Source organism: Eptatretus burgeri, chromosome 5, assembly GCF_056783735.1.
Source record: "Eptatretus burgeri isolate ZD-2024b chromosome 5, Ebu_testis_v1, whole genome shotgun sequence".
Classification (NCBI taxonomy): Eukaryota; Metazoa; Chordata; class Myxini; order Myxiniformes; family Myxinidae; genus Eptatretus; species Eptatretus burgeri.
Window position 1 is genome coordinate 99,996,490 of NC_140965.1, and position 21,664 is coordinate 100,018,153.

At 43.7% G+C, this 21,664-nt stretch overlaps 1 protein-coding gene across 1 annotated transcript in view; it reads left to right on the top strand.

The window, feature by feature from the left end:
- G3BP2 (G3BP stress granule assembly factor 2) overlaps nt 1–11,348 on the top strand; it is a 50,687-nt gene extending 39,339 nt beyond the window's left edge. The window contains exons 8-12 of the mRNA XM_085883156.1: nt 3,922–4,029; nt 4,155–4,266; nt 4,658–4,786; nt 5,536–5,660; nt 8,635–11,348. Coding sequence (XP_085739282.1) covers nt 3,922–4,029; nt 4,155–4,266; nt 4,658–4,786; nt 5,536–5,660; nt 8,635–8,889 — 729 coding nt within the window. The 3' untranslated portion in view covers nt 8,890–11,348. The remainder of the gene's footprint in view (nt 1–3,921; nt 4,030–4,154; nt 4,267–4,657; nt 4,787–5,535; nt 5,661–8,634) is intronic.
- The last annotated feature ends 10,316 nt before the right edge of the window (nt 11,349–21,664 follow it).

The following is a 21,664-nucleotide window of genomic DNA, read 5'->3' on the forward strand; positions in this document are numbered from 1 at the left end:
TCACCTCCCACCCGAGTCTCGGCCCTGCCCCCTTTTCACCTTCGACCCTTCACCCCCGGCTGGCTCCGCCCCTTTCATTACCGATTGGACAATTATTTTCTCGGCAGAGGTTGTTCTGATCCACTTGTGCAAATCAGCCGCTTCATGGCTGACTGCACACGGATGCTGGAATGTGGCTTTCCCATTGCGCCGCGAGTTCGTAACAACGGCATTTTGCCGCTGTTTGCTGAGGAGGGCGCTGTGTTGTGGAGATGATGTGGTTGTAGACTTTGTTGGCGTTGTGGTGGAGGTTGTGTGGTTGTAGCGATGTTGTTTGTTCAAAATAAGATAGAACAGAATAACGGCTAACTCAAAGATTCACAGCCCGGCACACGAATAAAATCCCTTTATACATCGGTGGGGAAATCTAACCTGGAACACACACTTATCGAAATAACTGATCTCTGGGGAACCTGAACGGTGGTTTGCGAATTTCCACAACCGTAACAATATATATATATATATATATATATATATATATATATATATATATATATATATATATATATATATATATATATATATATATATATATATATATATATATATATTATTCATTCATTTTCTTTTTTAAACGGGTGTCGAGACTCTTGGAAGAGCAGAGCAACGGGGAACAGGATCGACAAAGAGAGATAAAGTGGAGTGAAAGGGAAATAGGATAAGAACATATGGATACACCGCACCACAAATATAGGAGTTGCAAATGAAACGGGAATGTCTCAACAGGTACAATGCAGTTACAAGGTCGAAATAGAGATGTCGTTGTGGAGAGTAGGAGACGAGAAGGCTTTGATGGAAGTTCTTGTGCATGCATTTTTTTGTCTGGTTATTTTTTATAGCTGTCTCTCGGTTTGGTTGTTTTTTGCTTCTATGTGTGTACTTTTTGCATGCATCTGTCCCTTATTTTAAGGTCATCTCCACCGAGATGACCTAATAAAGCCGGACCAAATGTACGTCCGTACGTCCGTCAACAATTTTTTCTCGCCGATCTTGATGAAACTTAGTATGTGGGTAGAGGTCGATGAGTGTTGCACAACGATATAACTTTTGTCTGGGTTCAAGGTTAGGGACGAGGTCACGCAAGTTATAAAGATCACCATTTTCAAAACCTATCTAGTCTGCCATTTTACAAGATATTCGGCAACTGTTTATTGATTATGATAGTAAAAAATATTATCTTGTATCTAACCGGACAGATTTTTGAATTTCCTTCCCGTTTGATCGTCACGTGATCTGGAAGATGGCCAAAAACGCCGATGCGATTCGCAAAGAAGGAAGGAAGGAGAAATGAAATATAAGTATAAAACACATTTTTAGCCTTTTATATTTATACATTTTCCGCCGAAGGTGCAAAAGTTTCAAAACCCGAAATGTAAACGTCGGCATTTATTTTCAAAATATAATTTCGTGCGCGCGCGCGCCAAAATGCCGAGTCATCTTTAACCAAACTGCGCAGTAGTCCGGTCACGGTGTCTGAGCAGTGGCCAGCGTGGTTCAGATTGACTGTGGTTTCTGGGGCGAAGGTGATTGTTAAGAAGTATGTCGGTGGTATAAATTTGAGTGACTGTATTGGTGATTTAATCACGCAACATCTTGACAACGAATATTCTGGCCGAACGATTGCATCAATTCAGTGCATCAGCAGGGATAATTCGCAGGCTCCTCTCGATCGTGCCGATATCTAACATGATTACCGGAGGAGATAGGGCTGCAGGCTGTGGGGCCAGGCCACGGATCCCGGATGAGGGGATAAGTGATTAAATTATGCTACATGCTTCGGGATTTCTGATTAATGTATCAATGAGTACATTCCATAATTAATGAATCTGGCATACAAAATGTTTGTTCGTACCTTACATGTTACTTTGTGCAGTGTCACGAAACTTCTGTGGAATTAATAATTAATGAATTTGCGAGCTCTAACGATTTTTCAAACCTCAAGATCTCTATAAATACTTGACCAATTTTCATTCTGAAAGTTGCATTATAATCAGTGAAGAATAATCTACAGGATGATCATAATCTCCAAGAGCTAAGCCTATTTTTTCGTTTTTTTTCTACAACCGGAAGTGAAATGTCCCCAGAGAGTGGACGGACCGGAAAACCACTTATTGCACTTACTGGTGATTCTGATGTGTTAATCCAGGTACTGAATGAACAATACATATTTATTAATTTTGTCATTAGGAGTATTATCCCAGTGTATCTCTGTGAACTATTTCAATCTAAACGGTTAGTTAGGACTGATTCGCGGTTACCTGAACTGAACATTCAGAACTTGTGGTATTATAGAGATGACCGTCACCCCCACACGGGGGTAATTTTTATTTTTATTTTCTTTTTAGTGCACGTCTGTTTTATTTTTTTATTTTTTCCCTTTCATCTGTATTGCTATGTCTCTTTGTCTCTATCAATCTGACCTCAGGCTGTGTGAGATTATCACAAGCATCCTCTTTAGTCATTTGCATGAATTAAATTTATGGAGTGGCTCTTCAACAACCCCAATTATCACATTCTTGTTGGGTTGGCCTGGGGAGGTCTTTGGCTCAAGTTTTTTTTCATGAAGCGGCTGGCCAGGCCTGTTGCTTGATATGGTTGGTGCAGGAATCTCACCAGAGTGCCGTTGATAGCTCGTCTACTTTTTTAGTGAAGGACACTGTGGGAACTTTAACGTCCACTAACTAATGCCAGAAGACAGGACATCCAGTTTAATGTCCATCTGAGAGATCGCAAACACATTGATTAATTACCCTGTCTGTGAAACACTGGAACAACAGTTTATCGCTGGGTCGAGATTAGAAGCCAGGCTGGACAACTTCTGTTGGCACAAATAGGCACAAAATACCTCTGTACTGCTGTTTTAGTAAAAAATATTTCAAATAGGCCATCCTGTCAGGCCTAAGGAAGTAGCTCGAATATTTATTTACTAATTTATTACCTCCACCACCGAAGGTGGATGGATGTTGTTTTCACCTCAGTCTGTCTGTCTCTCTGTCTGAGGACATGAGGAAAAAGAATTATAAACTTCAAGTGATTCCTTACCATTGAGAGTGTGCATGCAGGCAGGCCTTTGCCAGAAAGATGGCATGGGTTTTAATTTTTAAATGTTCCCACCCAGTTTTACATTGAACACGGCAGTTAAAAGTAAAGTGTTGCTGTTTGAGCTTGTTTTATCGCCCCAGTAATGCCCTGGTATGCTTATTTCCCCTGCCCTTATGCTGCCTTCATTCCCTTTACGATGCTTGTGCTGCCTCTCCATCCCCTCGCTCCGCCTCGCTGTCCCCTCGCCCCGCCTCACCATCCCCTTGTGCCGCCTCGCCTTCCCCTCGCGTCGTCCCGCCGCGCCGCCTCGACGTCCCTCGCGCCGCCTCGACACCCCCCTGCGCCGCCTCGACGTCCCGCCTCGACGTCCCGCCTCGACGTCCTCCCTCGCCGCCTCGACGTTCCCCCGGGCCGCCTCGACTCCCCCCCCCCGCGCCGCCTCGACGTCCCCCCGCGCCGCCTCGACATCCCCCCCGCGCCGCCTCGGACGTCCCGCCTCGACGTCCCGCCTCGACGTCCCGCCTCGACGTCCCCCCTCGCCGCCTCGGACGTACCCCGCGCCGCCTCGACGTTCCCCCGCACCGCCTCGACGTCCCCCCGCGCCGCCTCGACGTCCCCCCGCGCCGCCTCGACGTTCCCCCGCGCCGCCTCGACGTCCCCCCGCGCCGCCTCGACGTCCCCCCGCGCCACCTCGACGCCACCTCGACGTCCCCCCGCGCCTCCTCGCCATTCCCTTGCGCCGCCTCTTGCCGTCCCCTTCCACTTGTGTTGGATAAGGTGATTTAATCGACACTGCAGATTAATTCTGGATGCATTCCATTTTTTCCACTGCACCCTCAGCCTTCATCATGGGCATCTGTCACAAGCAAGAACCTTCCACCTGGTGGGGCAGTCCCTCAGGGTGGCATTTCCCCTCATGTTGTCAAAGTGGCCCAGTTACCTAGCCAGGTGAAGCCTCATTGGTGTTTTTTCTGCGATGACACAAAATGTGACATTTTACTGAAAGCCGTACCAAAAATGCCAAAATATCTGCCAGCATGTTGTTTTTTGTTTTTGTTTGTTTTTTTGCACAGCAACCTGCGGCTCCCCGTGCTGACCCAAAATCTGAATCCCAGACTGGCTTCCCTCCAAGGAGTCGAGATGTCAGGCCTCCCCGGGAACGAACCAACATTCCATTACGGCGAGGTGATGCTTGCATTCAAACATGAGTGCAGTTTGGATGTCTTGCTTAATATTAATATGCTGCTTGTTGCATAAATTTTCACAAGACAGAATTTCATTTTCTCAACCACCAGAATTTGTTGGCATGTTCATTGGTGTGATTCTGAAGAGGAAGAAAGTTTCATTTGAGAATGTTTGATTGTGAAAAGTGGGAGGTTGTTGGAGTGGGGGTGGAGTGGGGGGGGAACATGGTTATGAATGAGTGAAATTTCATTTTGTACTTTTCCTCTGTGGTAATGAATTGATGATGCATAGCCACTGTCATTCCCAGCATTCTAGGTAGATCATTGGTGCACAGCTGGGTTCTTTTTCACCAACACGCATTCAAATTAAAACTCGGTCCCTGATGCCTCAGGCATGAATGATGGAGCCGAACTTGACTACGAGGCGAGGAGGCCTGTGCGTTATCCTGACTCTCAGCAGATCTTCGTGGGAAACCTGCCGCATGACATTGATGAGGCAGAGCTCAAGGAATTCTTCATGAGTAAGGCTTACCTTGTCCATGATAATTTGTGCTTTATATTTTACACTGCAGATGAGCCTGTTGAATTTGTCCATCTAATCTTGCCACTTGTATACATGCATTTTCTTTATTTTATCCCCCCCCTCCCCCCCCCCATCGGGTGTGGTGTCGTGTTGGTTTGGAAGTGGCATGCAAGCGTTGGTATTTCAACGGCCATGTGAATCTTTATCGTCATTTTTCACTTTGCACCATCATTTGTGACTCATCCATGATAGTGATGCACTTTATTCTATGATAATGTTGAAATGCAAAATATTTATTGTCAGCATTTATCACTCCCATCAACATGCTTCCATCTCTTCAACTCAAACCCCTCTGTTTAATGTTTTTGACCCTTTTCACTTGTCACTTGAGTCCTGTTTGTTTCTTACTTTATAGCAAGAATCTTTGTTAAAGTTTATTGCACCCTTTGTTTATTATTATTTTTTTTTCTACACTGAAATCTTAGTTCACTGATGGGCTATCCATCTTCAAACTGTCCACGTACACCATTCTTGTGTGTGTATGATTGGCAGGAATAATCCATGTTCTCCGATTGTGAATTCCTTGTATCTCATTTTATCAGACTGTGTGATTGTCTGTTGTAACTGACTCCCGTATGCTTCTTCCAATTCCTTCTGTCACTCTATACAACTGCTCTCCCTGATCCTTTTTTTTTTTTTTCATTTTTTCTAGCTCATGTAAATCTGAAAATGGTCTGTATGTTCCAGTATTTGGAAATGTGATGGATCTCCGCATAAACACAAAAAGTAGTGCGGGTGGCAGCAAGGTCCCCAACTTTGGCTTTGTTATCTTTGACGACGCGGAAGCGGTACAGAACGTGCTGGGACAAAAAGTGAGTGGCAATATTGATTGTACACGTGTATGTAGATATGTATGTATGTATGTATATATATATATATATATATATATATATATATATATATATATATTTATTTATTTGTATATATATTTATTTATTTGTGTGTGTGTATATATATATATATATTTTTTTTTATTTGTGTATATATATTTTTATTTGTATATATATATATATATATATATATATATATATATATATTTGTATATTTATTTGTATATATATATATTTATTTGTATATATATATTTATTTATTTGTATATATATTTATTTATTTGTATATATATATTTCTATATATATATATTTATTTATATATATATATATTTATTTGTATGTATATATATATATATATTTGTATATATATATATGTATATATATATATTTGTATATATATATATATATATATATATATATATATATATATATATATATATATATATATATATATATATATATTTGGCTGTGGTATTCTGTGAAAAGGAATGTGTAATTTATATTGGCTGTCACAAGAGTTCTTGAATGAAAATGAGGTCATTGCAGTTTTGTCCTTTCCTCTCCTTCTTTCCTCTTGTGAGCAGACCTGGATTTTGTTTTTACCCTTTGCACACAAACTGAAAACTGGGTTAAGCGATTGGTTCATGTCTGTCTGTGTCATCAGTTTATGATCGAGGAACAACTTATTTAAATCGAATGTTATATTTTGAACATGAAAAAGGAGAACAGTGTTTCATTTCACTGCACCTTGGCTCAGAATTCATCCCGATCGCACATGCGCAGAGAGGAGTGAGATAATATTTTTACTCTGTTTGCCTGCTTGGCAGTTAAACAAAATTGAAAATCATTCCAAACAGGAAACAAACTGTTTTTAAGGATGTCATGATGGACACATATGACAAGCACAAATAACTAATATCATGTGTTGGATAAGGTGATGTAATGGACACCGCAGAAAATGGTGGCAATATGAATTAATTTATCAAAACTACTTTTACAATCTTTACTTTTGTTAACTTGAATGATATACGTGAAGACCACAGAACACAAATTGCCTGTTATAATATTTCCAAGAATCTCCAGTTTTGCAGTACTGTCAGACCCTGCTATTCATGGGGGGGGATACGTTCCTGAAAAAGGCCGTGAATGTCAGGACCTGGTTCATGTCTGTCTGAAAATATTCATTGATGCCTTTTTATTTTTTTGAGTTTGGCTTTCAATCCAAACACTTTGCAAGCACTCCATAATTTCCATTACAGAGCTTCATGTTTCGGTGAATTTCACTGCACTGGAAGGTGTCACATATTGAGCACATACCATTAACTTTTCTTTGTTGTTGTGCTTCATAATCACCGTTGTATTTGCAAGGCAAAAGTCATGTGCAATATCCGTAAGGTAGGAACAAGCATCAAACCTTCTTGGAATTTCTAGTTTACTTTCTCACGATACCACTTTCCTCTCTTTCTTTCCACTCGTATCACTTCCTTGAGCACTTATCTTCTTTTTATTTCCATAGTTATGGATGGATGAATGCAGTGCAATACCATACTATAATGCACAAGAACTTTTGAGTAAATAAAATGCACTTCAGCACAAACATGATGACACAGCTGTATAGGAGAGAATGAGGGAAGCGATGCTCTGACGTCATCATCCTGGATGTAAGCTAGTGATATATGTGTTTATTTTAAGTTGCACAAACAAAATTTTTGATCAAAAGATCATGAGGTCATGTTTTGAATTTGAGGTTGAAAACTTAGTTGACTGAAGTTGAATAAAAGTTCGTAATGTTGTAATTTGAGGTCGTAAATCTAATTTTTAGTATCAAAAAATTTAGTTTTCAAGAATGAAGGCTTGTCAATCGGAGGTTCGTAAATGGGCATATTACTGCATGTATGTAAGTTCCCGGATCTACGATAAATTTTATGAGATTTTTGCATCTATTTGTGAAAGCAGTATTTGTGTGTTTTAGTTATAAACAAACTGCTGCTAGATCATTGGATAAATGGTAAATGGTACAAAGCCAATTCCTCTTCTACACAGATATTTCTCGTATTCTTGTATTCTCTCGAGTCCAATTTGCATTTAGGAACAGAGCAATTGTGATTAATCATTTTGAAATTGTCACTCTTTCATTTTAATGCTGAATATTATGTTGAAAAGACAATTTGAATTGGATTTCATGTAAGCAACGGCAGGTTAAAAGTGCTCAGCGAACAGAACCGAGTCTCACTCTCTATCTCTCTATCTGTCTGTCTGTGTGTGTCTCTCTGTCTCTGTCTCTGTCTCTGTCTCGTTCTCTCTCACACACATAGACACAGCCTCGTATTGCATTTAAACATTCTGTATGCAGAATTAAATTATTATACAATTAGGTCGACAGTCTCTGAGGGACTATGCTGGGTGTAACGAGACATCACACATGCCTGTACAACCTTCGAGAATGAAATGAGGAGACCATTTTGGCCCATCATTGCCGTGTTGTATTTCCGAGTTTATTTTTGTTGCAGGTGTATAAGAGATGGTTTTTTTTTTGTTCTGGCTGTTTCTTCTATTCACCCATTCTTCTTCCAAGTGTCCCTCTACCCTGCTGTTTGTGTATTTCCCTCTTCCTCTGTGTTAATTTATATTTATGAGTGCTCATTTCTAACTCATTAGCTATTAGCAATATTCTTGATGCTTTACACAAGTCTAAATAACCCGATCTTGTTCAGGTGACCCAACTTGGGTGTAATATCAGCGATGTGGGTGGGGGTGGATTGGGAGGGCTTCTGGAGTGGTATCATAAGTGAATTGTATCCGTAAAGGGTAACCAAGATGATGGTTGTGGAAAATTGGTTAGTTTATGAGGCTAATTCACAAAATGATTACTTCTCATTTATTTTAAGCACAAGAACGAATAATAAAATTTTGCATCGGACACATTGAAATGTATTCCAATGTTCCATTTCACAGCCAGTTATGCTACGTGGAGATGTCCGTCTGAATGTGGAGGAGAAGAAGTCTCGACCCATACGTGAGGGGGACCGTCGACCCATCGGAGATGAGTGGCGGGATACCCGACGTGCAGAACGAGGTGGCTTCGGCGGAGGCAGGGGTGGGCCTGGAGGTCGGGACAACTGGGGTGCCCCGCCACAACGTGGGACATTTTTCAGCAGAGGTGGAAGTCGTGGAGGGCCACCTGACGCACGTTTTAGCCAGCGCCGCTAGGTCTAGCTGGTGCTTGTGATGCCCAAGTGCTTGATCTCCCTGACCTGACCTGACCACGTTGACCAGAGTTAAATCACACGCTTGTGAACCACATGGAGGCTTGGGGTGGGGTGTGGGGGGGATTTTTTTTTTCCTCTTCTGATTTTTCTTGTCTTTTGTCACCATCTTTGTTGCATGGGTTTTGTTGTAGCTACTGTTTATTTTTTGGGGATTACTGAAGTCTGAACTGCCATGTCATGTTCATGTAATTAGGAGAAAGTCATGCTTAATGGTGGTTCTTTAGCTTTGGTAATCCCATGTGACTAAACCTCTCTTGGAAGTGGGTTGCAGCCTGTTTTTAATCAGCAAACGTTTCATTTTTTTTTTTCCTTTGATTCGTTGCCCTTTGTCCTTCTGAAAAAAATAAAAATACAAAAAAACACCGAAAATATCTGCTTTCAGAAACTGTCCTCAAGCATGAGCCCGCAACCATCAGCCAGCCATCATTATGCTGATAATTATAATTTTTCGTTTTATTTTTTGTTGTGGAGATGCAGTCTCGTCCTGCCTTGCAAAATGTTTTTCCCAGAATGCCGGCCGTCTCCAGCAGTTTCTGCTTGATGGTTTGGACCTTATCTCTGCTTAACTATCTGCCAGATTTCCTGACCAGATGCGTCCAGTTTTAACTGGCTTCATTCATCATCCATCCTACAAATTCTCGTTTGGTGTTCTGTGGCTCGTCTAACTGTACAAACATTGATTTGGCCAACACTCTTGTGTTTGTCAAATTGATGTCAACAATCTTGCTTCCTTAACAACCTCTACCTTGGGTCTTGGAACAGCCCTTACTTGCCATGGCTCGAGTATGTTGCTGTGTATCGCACAGTATTGTGGCTGCCAAGATTAGAGGTATCATAGTATATTTTGCTGTGATTGTTCTTCCCCTTGTCTGACTGCTTGCATTTCATTGGTTGCTCTGAAAAGGATTCTCCCCTCCCCCCAAACCCTGATTATTTGGGATGATATCCCTTTGAGCTTTGCTTCAGTCAGCTTCTCTCCTAGGGTTGAAATTGAGTGTGCCTCTCGTCTATGTACGCACGTGCAGCGCCCTTGACTATTGCTTGTTATTTCGATTTCTGTACATCGAGGATTTATTTGCCTGCAGGAAACTGCTCTGTCCTCCATTTTGCCCCCATGTTCATTGTTTTATTTTATTACTTTTACGTATAGCTGTAACCGCAGATGGAGTCGACTTCCTCTGGTGCCCTCCGTCCCAGCTGACTGTTTTTCTCCATAGTTTGGCTCCGATATTCTGGCATCATTCGTTGGCCTATGTAATGACAGCTTTCTGTGGGATGGAGAAAATGTAGGGTCAGTGTGGGCTCTAACCATGACTACGATAGACTGAAAAGCAAAGGATGACTTTAGAGAGCAAGAGTTGCTCGAAATTGTGAAATGGGGCCTATTAATGTCATATTTTGTGAAAACACCAGTAATTGAAGAAAGCTCATTGTTGACTTTGCTTTGTTTTTATCCTATTTTATTTGGCTCATTTTATGAGTGATGTAATTCCAAGCAACAACAGTTATTGGACCTGATAACACTGCGTCGTGGTTTGTAGGTTGGGGGTGCTCGTTTCATGCTGTGTTCAGCATTGTGACCTGCCTGACCACAATTTTTGTTATCAGCATTGCTGCCTCTGTTTTACCAGCCTGGGGTGTGTCCCACTCTTTTACCAACAGTTTATTTCTTTGTGTTCCTACTCGGACTACCCTTTATTCATCCTCTGTATGGTTTTGTAGTTATCCAAGTTTCAGCAGGTCGAATTATATTATGGTTGTACAGCATTGTACAGGACGGCTGTCCTCCCCCCCCACCCCTTATTAATTTTTTTTCTTGCACAGTGAATTACCTGAGACTTATCACACTGTTCTTTAAGCAGTGCACACAGCAAGCATCCCCAACATGTCAAACGTAACATGCCAGTTCAGATATACCTCACATATTGTGACGCAGCAGATGTAAATCAATCTCCCTGTACTTTATTTAACCTTTTTGTTTGGTAGAAATGCGCTAATATTGAAAACTACCTTGCAGCTAATTTAATTTTCTTGCAGCTTTGGAGATTTGTATTAGTTGCACCTTTCTCTGAGTTGTCCCCCAGAAAAAGTTGAGATTTATAAACTTTAACCTTCTGGGTGGGGTGAATGGGGAGAAGGGTGGTTGTGGGTGGGGTAGGGGGTTGAGGGGAGTTAGCAGTGGGGAGAGGTTGGGCTTAAATGGAGGATGGTTGGGATGGGAACAGTTGTGGTAGTAGAACAGCCTGCCTGCATTGAAGTTTGTGAGGGGTAGGGCACGGTATTGTCCGCTGTACATAATGATGGTTGTGGGGTGCTTCTTTCTTTCTGTGCACTGAAGCGGGTGTCCATTATTGCATCCAGCCATTTGTTGGTCTCGTGAATAAACTGGCTTGTTCTGTACATTTGTCTTCGTTGGCACATGCATACACACACCTACATACTTACACATACCTACAAGCGCATGCACCTGTCCCCATACCTATCCACACCTACACAGCTACAGTGCCTTGAGAAAATCTACACCTTTTGTTGCCTTATAGCCTGGAAATAAATCACATGAAATCAGACTTTTTCCACCTATATTTTCACATTGTAACGTACAGCTTCTAAGTGAAAAACAAATTCTACAAATTTCAGAAAATTAATGAAAAATACAAAACTAGAATATCGTGGTTGGATGTGTTCACACCCCTGAGTTAATATTTGGTGGAAGCAACTTTGACAGCAATTACAGCTGTGAGTCTGTTGTGAGAGGTCTCTACCAACTTTGCACACCTTGACTGGGCAATATTTGCCCATTCTTCTGTACAAAATAGTTCAAGCTCAGTCAAGTTGCGTGGGGAGTGTTGATGGACAGCAATCAAGTCATGCCACAAATTTTCCATTGGATTGAGGTCAGGGCTCTGACTGGGCCACTTAAGACATTTATCATTTTGTTCCTTATAGTCCATGGGCCCAGGCCAGAAATTCCACTTGTCGGTACTATCTAAGGAAACCAATTATAGTTATGATTTTTGAATTGGTGTATATATATATGTATATATATATATATATATATATATATATATATATATATATATATATATATATATATATATATATATATATATATATATATATATATATATATATACAATATTTTGATGTGATAACCATTGCAGACTGGCAGATTATTGGTTTGATGTGATAACCATTGCAGACTGGCAGATTATTGGTAGTTTTCATCTCTGGAATGTACCCACTCTCCGCATAATGAAAGCGAAAAGGCAAACTCAGAAACATTCACCAATGATGCAATTGCTGTTTCCACATGGGGCTGGAATGAACTGCAAACCACAAACACATGTCTGAAATGCTTTATTTATACCATCTGAATAATCCTTTCTGTCATTCGTGAAGGCAGAATTTGTTTTATGGCAGAAAGGGGCGAACAATAGGGCCTATCAAAATGTTGCTGATTATTAGTGATTTTCAGTACATTTTAATTTATAATATTGTCATACAAGTTCCCTGGGTAGTGCTCCTGAACTGCAGTAGCTTACAACATGCACATGTTGTCTGAGGAAAACATTTATGAACAATTTACAAGTTTTTACCACAGTTAAAAGAATTGCCCTCCCCCTACCCTAGTTCCAACAAGCGTCCAAAATGTGAAATTTACGGATAACCCAAATTTCACCACGCTACTGTGGCATGTTTATGTACAATGTTTTACTCATGCATATTTGTAGCCATGAATGTCCTTGTGATTGTGCCAAAACATTCACACCATGGATCAGTAGTCTAGTCTTCATCACTGTTATCAGCATCAGAGTCCTCGAGGTCTACAACCTCTTCCTCGACATCAGCGGGCTGGTTGCTGCAGGTTCGCAACTTGCACCTGTCGGTGCACTTCAGGCTATTGGCAAGGCACGTGCAGTCTGGGAGTTTGCACGACCGTTCACACTTGCAGAAAAGCAGTTGCAACACTGCATCCGGTGCTGGAGAACCCTGCATCCACTCGATGGCCAGCTTCCCGTCATCATCAGTGGTCCTTCCACAACCCTTGGGACTTGGAACATAGGGTTGGCATTGCAGACAGCGCTTCCAAATAGCACCCTGGTAGTTTGCACGGAGGATGTGCATGAAGAGGCAGTCTTCACATGGTGGAAGCTGACTGGACTCTATCTCTCCCCGTCTGGCACAGAAGAGTTCATGTCGGAGTTCATTGACTTTCGTGGTGTTGGTAGACGGCACGTACATGTGGCAGGTGACCTCTTGCAGCTTCTGAAAGAGCTCGGTGGATACTTCCCATGAATGACCGAGCTGACTGAAGGCCTCTTGGTAGGTCTTATCCGACTTCATTTGCTTCAAGGCGCCCATCTTTCCCCGGCCTGCAAAGGCACTGACTGTATCACAACCGGAGAACACGTGCAGTCCAACCAGGGAATCACAGACACTGTCTCCCATCGATCTAGCAAGCTTGTCAATGTCTAGGAACCATGTCCGGGTTTGCGTACCACACTTATGATACACGGGGCATGGGATGTCCTTATTGAAGGCAAGACACAGCACGAGGACATCTGTATCTTCGGCAGTGATCACCACAGCCTTGTACCCAGCCTCTGCTGCATGCAGAGCATGCAGAAGCATTCGGGTGTCTGCTTCCTCCTGCGTGGACTTCAGCTCTGCCACTTCCTCCCAGTGGTCCTTGTTTTTTTTTTTTTTTTTGTTTTTTTGATTTTCCCCCAAAACATCAATATCTCAGAATGGTAAAAATGCAAAATACATACACTAAGCTGCCCTTCTGGAACGGTTATCACATATTGAAATAATCATGTAGTCCCTACCAATAACTTAGTAGCCCTAAAGTTTGGTTTCCTCAGATGGTACCGATATATGCCTGGGCCCATGGACTATTAGCCACTCCAGTGTAGCTTTGGCTGGGTGCTTTGGGTCGCTGTCATGCTGAAAGGTGAACTTCCCTCCCAATTTCAGCTTTCTGTTGCAGAGGGCAGCAGGTTTTCCTCGAGGATATTTCTGTATTTTGCTCCATCCATTTTCCCTTCTTTCCTGACAAGTGCCCCAGTCTCTGCTGATGGGAAACATCCCCATAACATGATGCTGCCACCACCATGCTTCACAGTCGGGATGGTGTTCTTTGGATGATGTGCTGTGTTGGGTTTGTGCCAAATGTAACGGTTTGCATTTTGGCCAAAAAGTTCCATCTTGGTTTCATCAGACCACAAAACTTTTTGTCACATGGCTTCAGAATCTCCCGAGTGGTTTTTTGCATACTTCAAATGGGACTCAAGGTGAGCTTTTTTGAGTAATAGCTTCGTTCTTGCCACCCTACCATGCAGATTAGACTTGTAGAGTGGTTGGGATATTGTTGTCACATGCACACATTGACCAGTCTTTGCCATAAAGGCATGTAGCTCTTTCAGTTGCCATTGGCCTCTTGGTGGGTGGCCTCTCTGATCAGTCTCCTCCTTGCTGGGTCATCCAATTTGGAGGGACGGCCTGATCTTGGTGATACAATATGCCTTCCACTTCTTTATGATTGTCTTGACTGTGCTCCAAGGGATATTCAAAGCCTTTGAAATGTTTTTATACCCATCTCCTCATCTGTGCCTTTCCACATCTTTATCCCACAGGTCTTTTGAAAGCTCCTTGGTGCTCGTGGTCGTCTTTGCTGTGACATGTACTACCCAGCAAAGGAAACCAACAGGAACAGCTGATTTTAATCTGAAATACCATCAGTTTTTATTTTTTCCACTTTTCCCTCCACCCTCCTTCGATCCTTCTCAATTATACCCTCTGTTTCATGTCTTTATATATATATATATATATATATATATATATATATATATATATATATATATATATATATATATATATATATAAAAACCTTTTACCTCACGTTGTACCCCACGTGACCACGCGACTTCCTGTACTGACTCTTCTTCCTCCTCCTGCCGATCTACCATCCACTTTTGTTAACTCACATTCACCATACACCTTCCCAATTTTTTTTCTTCAACCTATCCTTTACCTAATCTTCTGTAATCTTTATCAGAAATAAATAAAGTAAACTATCTCTTAAAATGTTGCAACTTCCTCTTTCACACGTGTGGTTTTCAGTGTTGTATCATAATTCACTGCACTCCTTTAAAAGGCTGGTTTTCAATTCGACCTCTCCTTCATCCCGTGACTAAAACGTCCTACTGTTACGTTTCTTTTCTCCATTCTCTTGTTTCTCCTTTATTGCATTCCTTACGTAATGCCTTTCGTCGCATCTCTGACGGGAAAAAAACCCCAAAATTAAACCTCAGTTTGCAATGCATGTTCGTGTTCCATCAATCGTCCTTTTTTCCAACCTCAGTGCCAATTCATCCCACCTACTTCAATCTACCTCCTCCTCACCCCTCACCTGTTATCTCCTCTCCTTACCCCTCCCATATTTCCCCTCATCCTACCTCCGCTCTTGGCATCTCTTCACTGTCTTCTGCTTAAGTTTCAGCTCCTCCTCTGTTGTCCCAAAGTGTGTGGTGTTCCAACATCTGGAGGCTCCATTCTAACCTCACAGATATCTCACACTCTCAATCAGGACACACATCACCACAAACATGCTCCCTCCTTCCTTTCAGCACACCTCCCCCTCTTCCCAACCCCTCAAATCTTGTACCTCCTGCTCCCTTCTTCACCATACCTCTTACCAAGTCTCATTCTTCCCCTCTCCCTTTGCCCTCCTGCATCTTGGCCATGCTGTTTCACATCGTCTCCCCTTCCTCTCAAAGCTTCCCCTCATATCAACACTCTCTCTCAAAGCAGCCTTCACACTTCTTCCCCTTCCAAGGCTACCTCACCCTTCTCCCTCAACTCTCCCCCTCACCCTTCGACCTCAACTCTCCCCCTCACCCTTCGACCTCAACTCTCCCTCCTCACCCTTCTCCCTCAACTCTCCCCCTCACCCTTCTCCCTCAACTCTCCCCCTCATCCTTCTCCCTCAACTCTCCCCCTCACCCTTCTCCCTCAACTCTCCCCCTCACCCTTCTCCCTCAACTCTCCCCCCTCACCCTTCTCCCTCAACTCTCCCCCATCACTCCCCTCTTCTCAAAGTTGCCCCCCACTCGCATCTACAAAGCTGCCTCCTTCCCTTGCCCTCTCTCTTCTATGTCATCACTCTACCTCCTCCAATCTTCAACTTCTCTCTGCCTCCTCTCATTACTCCCCACTGTACCTCCAACCCATTACCACCAAGCATTTTCTTCTCATCCAGCCCTCTCCGCTAGGTCTTCTGCAGTCCCCCACACTCTTTCAACAACTCTCCTAACCTCCCTCACCCTCCCCTCCCCTCCACCCAAAGTCTCCTTCTCTCCCTCTTCCTTAACAAGTGTGGACCACAAATATCCGGGTCCTTCACTCAAACCTTACAGATCTTTCCATACAGGTTGCCACTGACAAACCAGACATAATCTGCCTAACAGAAACTTTCCCCCCTCAAGACATCTCTGACTCTCCAGTATCTCTCCCTGGTTATTCCCTCTTCCGGTATGACAGACCTGAGCCTCGTCCTGATGGCAGAGTTGCTCTTTGTACGTGAAAAGATTCAGATTCTGCAACTAGTCCAGACGGCGTCAGCCCACTTGTTGTGAAAAACCTGCTCTGCTGCTCTTGCTCACCCTCTCTCTGTTCTATTCACACTCTCATTTGTTCAAGGTCATCTGCCATCTGCCATCTGCTTCAATCAAATTCAGCAAACATTACTGCTCTGCATAAAAAGATGCAAAAACAGATCCGCGCAACGACAGACCAATCAGCGTTTTCCCAATCATCAGTAAGGTTATGGAATCCATCATCGCTTCAGACATTAAATCCTTCCTCTTCTCCAATGGCTTGATTTCCGATCATCAATATGGATTCAGACCAGGTCACTCTACGCTGGATATGCTGCTTCTGCTCTCCCATCAATGGATGGAGATTCTCAATGCCAGACATGAGATCAGAGCCAACTCCCTAGACATATCGCGTGCTTTCGATTATGGTCTGGCACCCTTCCCTGTTCACCAAACTCTCTTCCTATGGTATCCAAGGCCATCTCCACTCATTGCTCGCAGACTTCCTCTCCTGTCGCAGCCAACGTGTGGCTCTAAATGGAGTTCTCTCATCCCCTCTTCCTGTCCAGGCTGCAGTTCCTCAAGGCAGTGTTCTGGGCTCTGTTATTTTTCTTCCCCCATCCAAAACCATGATATTTTCTACCCCAGTTAATCCACCCCAAACCGACCTCCAACAAATTCCCTGCTTTCCTTCCTGAAAGTCCGTCTCGTATCCATCTTGTTTACCCTGTGTACCCGACCCCATCCCTCTCTCTTCCACAGATCTAATGTCTCTGTTCCTCACTGTTTTATCTTTCCCTTCACCACCCCTCTTGTCTCCTGCTCCCCTTGTACATTCTGTGTGTTAGCTATCATATGAGCCTCGACATCATCTCCCCCATAAAACGGTGTAAGGGGGTGTTATGGGTCTAATGGGGTCCACAGGGTGTAAATAAGTGAAGCTGCAGTAAAGAAATCACCATGTTAGTGAATAAATTAACTCTGGATTGCAACACTGCAATAATGGGCCAAATGACCTTCTCATGGCGGTTTTAACCGCATCTTTAGGTGCATCGTCGTTAGAAATCTTATCGGAGAAAGTTTTTTTTTTTTTTTCATGAATTAACTTTGGGAGCTCAAAGCAGTAAGGTCACAAACAAAAAAACATTTCGGTTTTATATGTGGAGGTGGACAACTTATTTTCCTGTCGCAGCCTTTTCTTCCTCTTCTCAGGGAGGTGGCGTCACTTTTTTTTTCTTCCTTCCATCGACCAGCTTGCAGTGAGATCTCACGGCAAAGCCATGGCGAATGGAGTAATGGACAATCATAACCTCATTCAGGGTTGTGGGAAAGGTCGTTACAAAACGGCTCTGGAAACACCCCCCAACCCCCTGTAAGTGTAAAATTCAATAACATTCGGACACACCCCCACCAAACCCCCAACCGTGACGTGTTACTACATCATTCTTGAATGGCCTCTCAGATAAGAGGTCAGAGATATTGATAATATTGTAAGAAAACAAACATCTCACCTGTGATTGAATGTTTCTGTGACAGTGACCAGAAACCATTTGAAACAAACAATGGAAAAATGGTTGCCAAGGTCACCGGCTCCATCCACGACGATATTTCGTCACTGAATTTTTACACTGAATTCCTGTTTCTACCAACAATACGCACTCCAATTTTTTTTTCATTTGAGGTGAGACGTCTACGATGAAATTAATGAAGCGTCTAAGATCAATTTACGATCAAAAATCAAATCACGACGTGAACTTTGTTCTTTTAAACTTGATGATACATGTATATTTGGTGACGTTAGCTAAGATGACATCCTTTTTTTGTTTTCTTTCTACAAACCCTTTTCAGCCTTCAGAGTTTCGTCTTTAGATGAGAAGTAAAATTATCTTGAAATCGATGTGTGGATTGTATTTGTACTATGTTTGGTTTTTGAATGATTTGAGAGGTCATGTGACTCCTCCTTCGCCGATTTTACCGATCATAGTGAGGTCATGTTCTCCAGGGTCATGTTCTCCAGGTCAGGTCAGCCGAGATCTGTGACTTGCTGCAGGTACCTGTAAGCCTGCACTAACCGACTAAACCATCTCCCCCACCAAGCTTCTTGGTGAGGAGGGTGTATGATACGGACACCAAGCAGGATGAAGAATAAAACCTGTCAAAGGGTGGAGGAGCTCCTTGTGAGCCAACGGCCATCCATATCTATATCTAGTGCCCAACTGTGTCTGTGGACGTCCTCCTGCAGTTGGGTTACTTTTTATTAGGGGGTTGGTGGTAGGATTTGCACTCCGGCCACCGTAAAACCCTTCATTTCGCAAAACATCGCAAAAGCATAAAATTTTTTTTTTGAAAAGCCACTCCGTGGGAGTACCTCCTGTGCAGCTTCTCTTCGCAGGGCAGCTCACCGGATGACGGTATTTGGGCAAAGCCTTCGGGACCCCAATCTTTGATGATAGGAGGGAAACCACAGGAAAATTCCCAGGTCAAATTGTGGTAGTGTATGTCGGGGTGGTGCTGAGGTGTCCTCCATTAGATGGAGGTCTCCTTGTGTTAACCTGAGGATGTCCCTTTGGGTGGGTGCCTGGCTTGTTTGATCCTGAAGCAAGGATGATCACCTGTCTCTGTTATAATCTGAGCTCAAGCATTTGGATATCGGTATTTCAGCACTCTCTGAGGTTCAGAGACCAGATTGCAGCGAGATCATGGTGGGTGGTTACACCTACTATTGGTCTGGTCGCTCTGATGGTTGCCATTCCAAAGTAGTTTCCAGAGCTGTGTCTAATAAGCTGACTCCAATGATAATTGAGGTAACACCAGTCAAAGAGTGTATTGTGAGATTAAGGATTCGTCACTCCTTGGGTGTCATTTCCCTGGTCTCTGTATATGCTCCGACTGAGGCGAGTGATCTCACCCTGAAGGACACATTCTATGCCATGCTCGAGTCTGTGGTTGATCAGTACCCCAGACGAGATACTCTTCTCGTCTTGTGGGATTTCAATGCATCGACTGGAACTAATAGGGAAGGATATGAGACGTGTGTTGGTCTCCATGGGTCTGGAACTGTGAACCAGAATAGCATGAAGTTCCTTGACTTTGCAAGAAGTCATGGACTTAGGGTGGCTGGTTCATGGTTTCAGCGCCCACAAGCTCATCGTTGGACTTGGTATTCCAACGCTGGCGGTGTGGCAAAGGAGATTGACCTTGTGCTCATTGATGGTCGCTGGAGGATGATCTAGAACTGCAGGGTCTAACGGAGTGCTCAGTTCCTCAATACTGACCACAGGCTTGTTGTAGCAACTCTTAAGTTGCACCTTAAATCCAGGAGAATGGTTCCATCCCAGCCTTGGCTGGATGTTGGCAAGCTCAAGGATGAGAGGGTAGCTGAGGAGTTTGCGAACAGGCTGAGTGGAGATTTTGGGGGTCTGTGTGCTTTGGGGAATCCTGAAGAGTTGTGGAGTGCCTTCAATACCACCGTCCTTGATGTTGACGGTGGATGTCTTGGAACTCACTGGGGGCGAAGAAGAATTTTGTCTCAAGGGACACTGGAAACCATTGACGAGAGTCGCAGGGCCAGGCTGAATGGCAGAGCTGAGCTGTTCAGGGAGCAGAGGCGTAAAACTGTACGTGTGCTAAGGGTGGACAAGGAGGCCTATGTGTGAGGAATCTGTGAGGGGGTAGAGCATCACCTGTGGTCAAGTGATTCTCATCCCGCTTACAGGGGAATTCGCGCATTGCGTTCATCCAAGCCCATCCCTCGGTGTACTGCACTTAGAGCAGAAGGTGGTGGGCTCTTGACAGAGGAGTCTGAAGTGAAGGCCCGCTGGGCCGGTTACTTTGAGCGGTTGTACCAGGCTGATCTACCAGCTGTCGAGTTGGATGTCAGGGGTGTTACAATCTCAATTGCTGACCCTCCAATCAACTGGTCCACCTTCGCTTGTGGAAACACAGGCTGTGGTGAACCAACTGAAATGGGGTAAAGCTCCTGGGATCTGTGGCATCCATGCTGAACTTCTCAAGGCTGGTGGAAATGCTGTGCTTGTGTCATTGCATGCAGTTCTGTGCTCTGCCTGGAACACAGGCATCATCCCAACTGACTGGAAGAGGGGCCTTGTTGTCCTTGTCTGGAAAGCGAAGGGTGATCGCCAAGACTGCCACAACTACCGAGGGGTGACGCTGCTCTCAGTGCCGGGCAAAGTTTTTGCTTGGATAATTCTTGATAGGGTTTGCCAGCATCTGCTTGAGCATCAGCGTCCAGAGCAGTCAGGCTTCACACCAAAGAGGTCAACGATTGACCGTATCCTTGCTCTTCGGGTCCTCATTGAAGGCAGATGAGAGTTTCGGCAGGGACTGTTTGCAGCCCATGTTGATCTCTATATAGTGTATGATTCCGTGAATCGTAATGCCCTCTGTAGGATTCTTGGTCTTCGTGGGGTGCAACCAACACTGATCGATCTGATGTCTGAACTCTACTCTGGTACTGAGAGTGCTGTGAAGTGTGGTGGTACCATCTCTGACATTTTCAGTTGTTACTGGAGTTCTTCAGGGGTGTGTACTGCCCCCCACACTCTTCAACACTTGCCTGGACTGGATTTTGGGGAAGATGTTGGATAGATCAGTCTGCGCTGCATCGTTTGGGAATGTCAAGATCTTTTACCTTGATTTCGCAGATGATGCAGTCATCTTTGCAGAGGCTCCAGATATCCTTTTGGGGGCCCTCAAGGTGCTGAATGAGGAGTCTGAGCCACTGGGATTACGGGTTTCCTGTGTCAAAATTTAGATCAAGGCTTTCAATGACATCTTGGATGCTGCTGTTCTGTCTGTACCTGTTTGTTGTGAGGATGTTGAGGCCACGGAGAGATTCGCTTACCTTGGCAGTGATATTCATGTCTCTGCTGGCTGTGAGTCAGAGGTCAATAGACGTCTGGGTTGGGCCTGGGGAGTCACGGATTCACTCACTGGATCATGGGGTGTGGCGCCGCCGGTACCTGTGTGGGAAGACGAAAGTCCGAGTCTTCAGGTCTTCAGTGCTTCCAGACTTGCTCTATGGATGTGAGACTTGGACTCTGACCAGAGATCTGAGACGGAGACTTAATTCCATTGGTTCCAGGTCTCTTTGGAGAA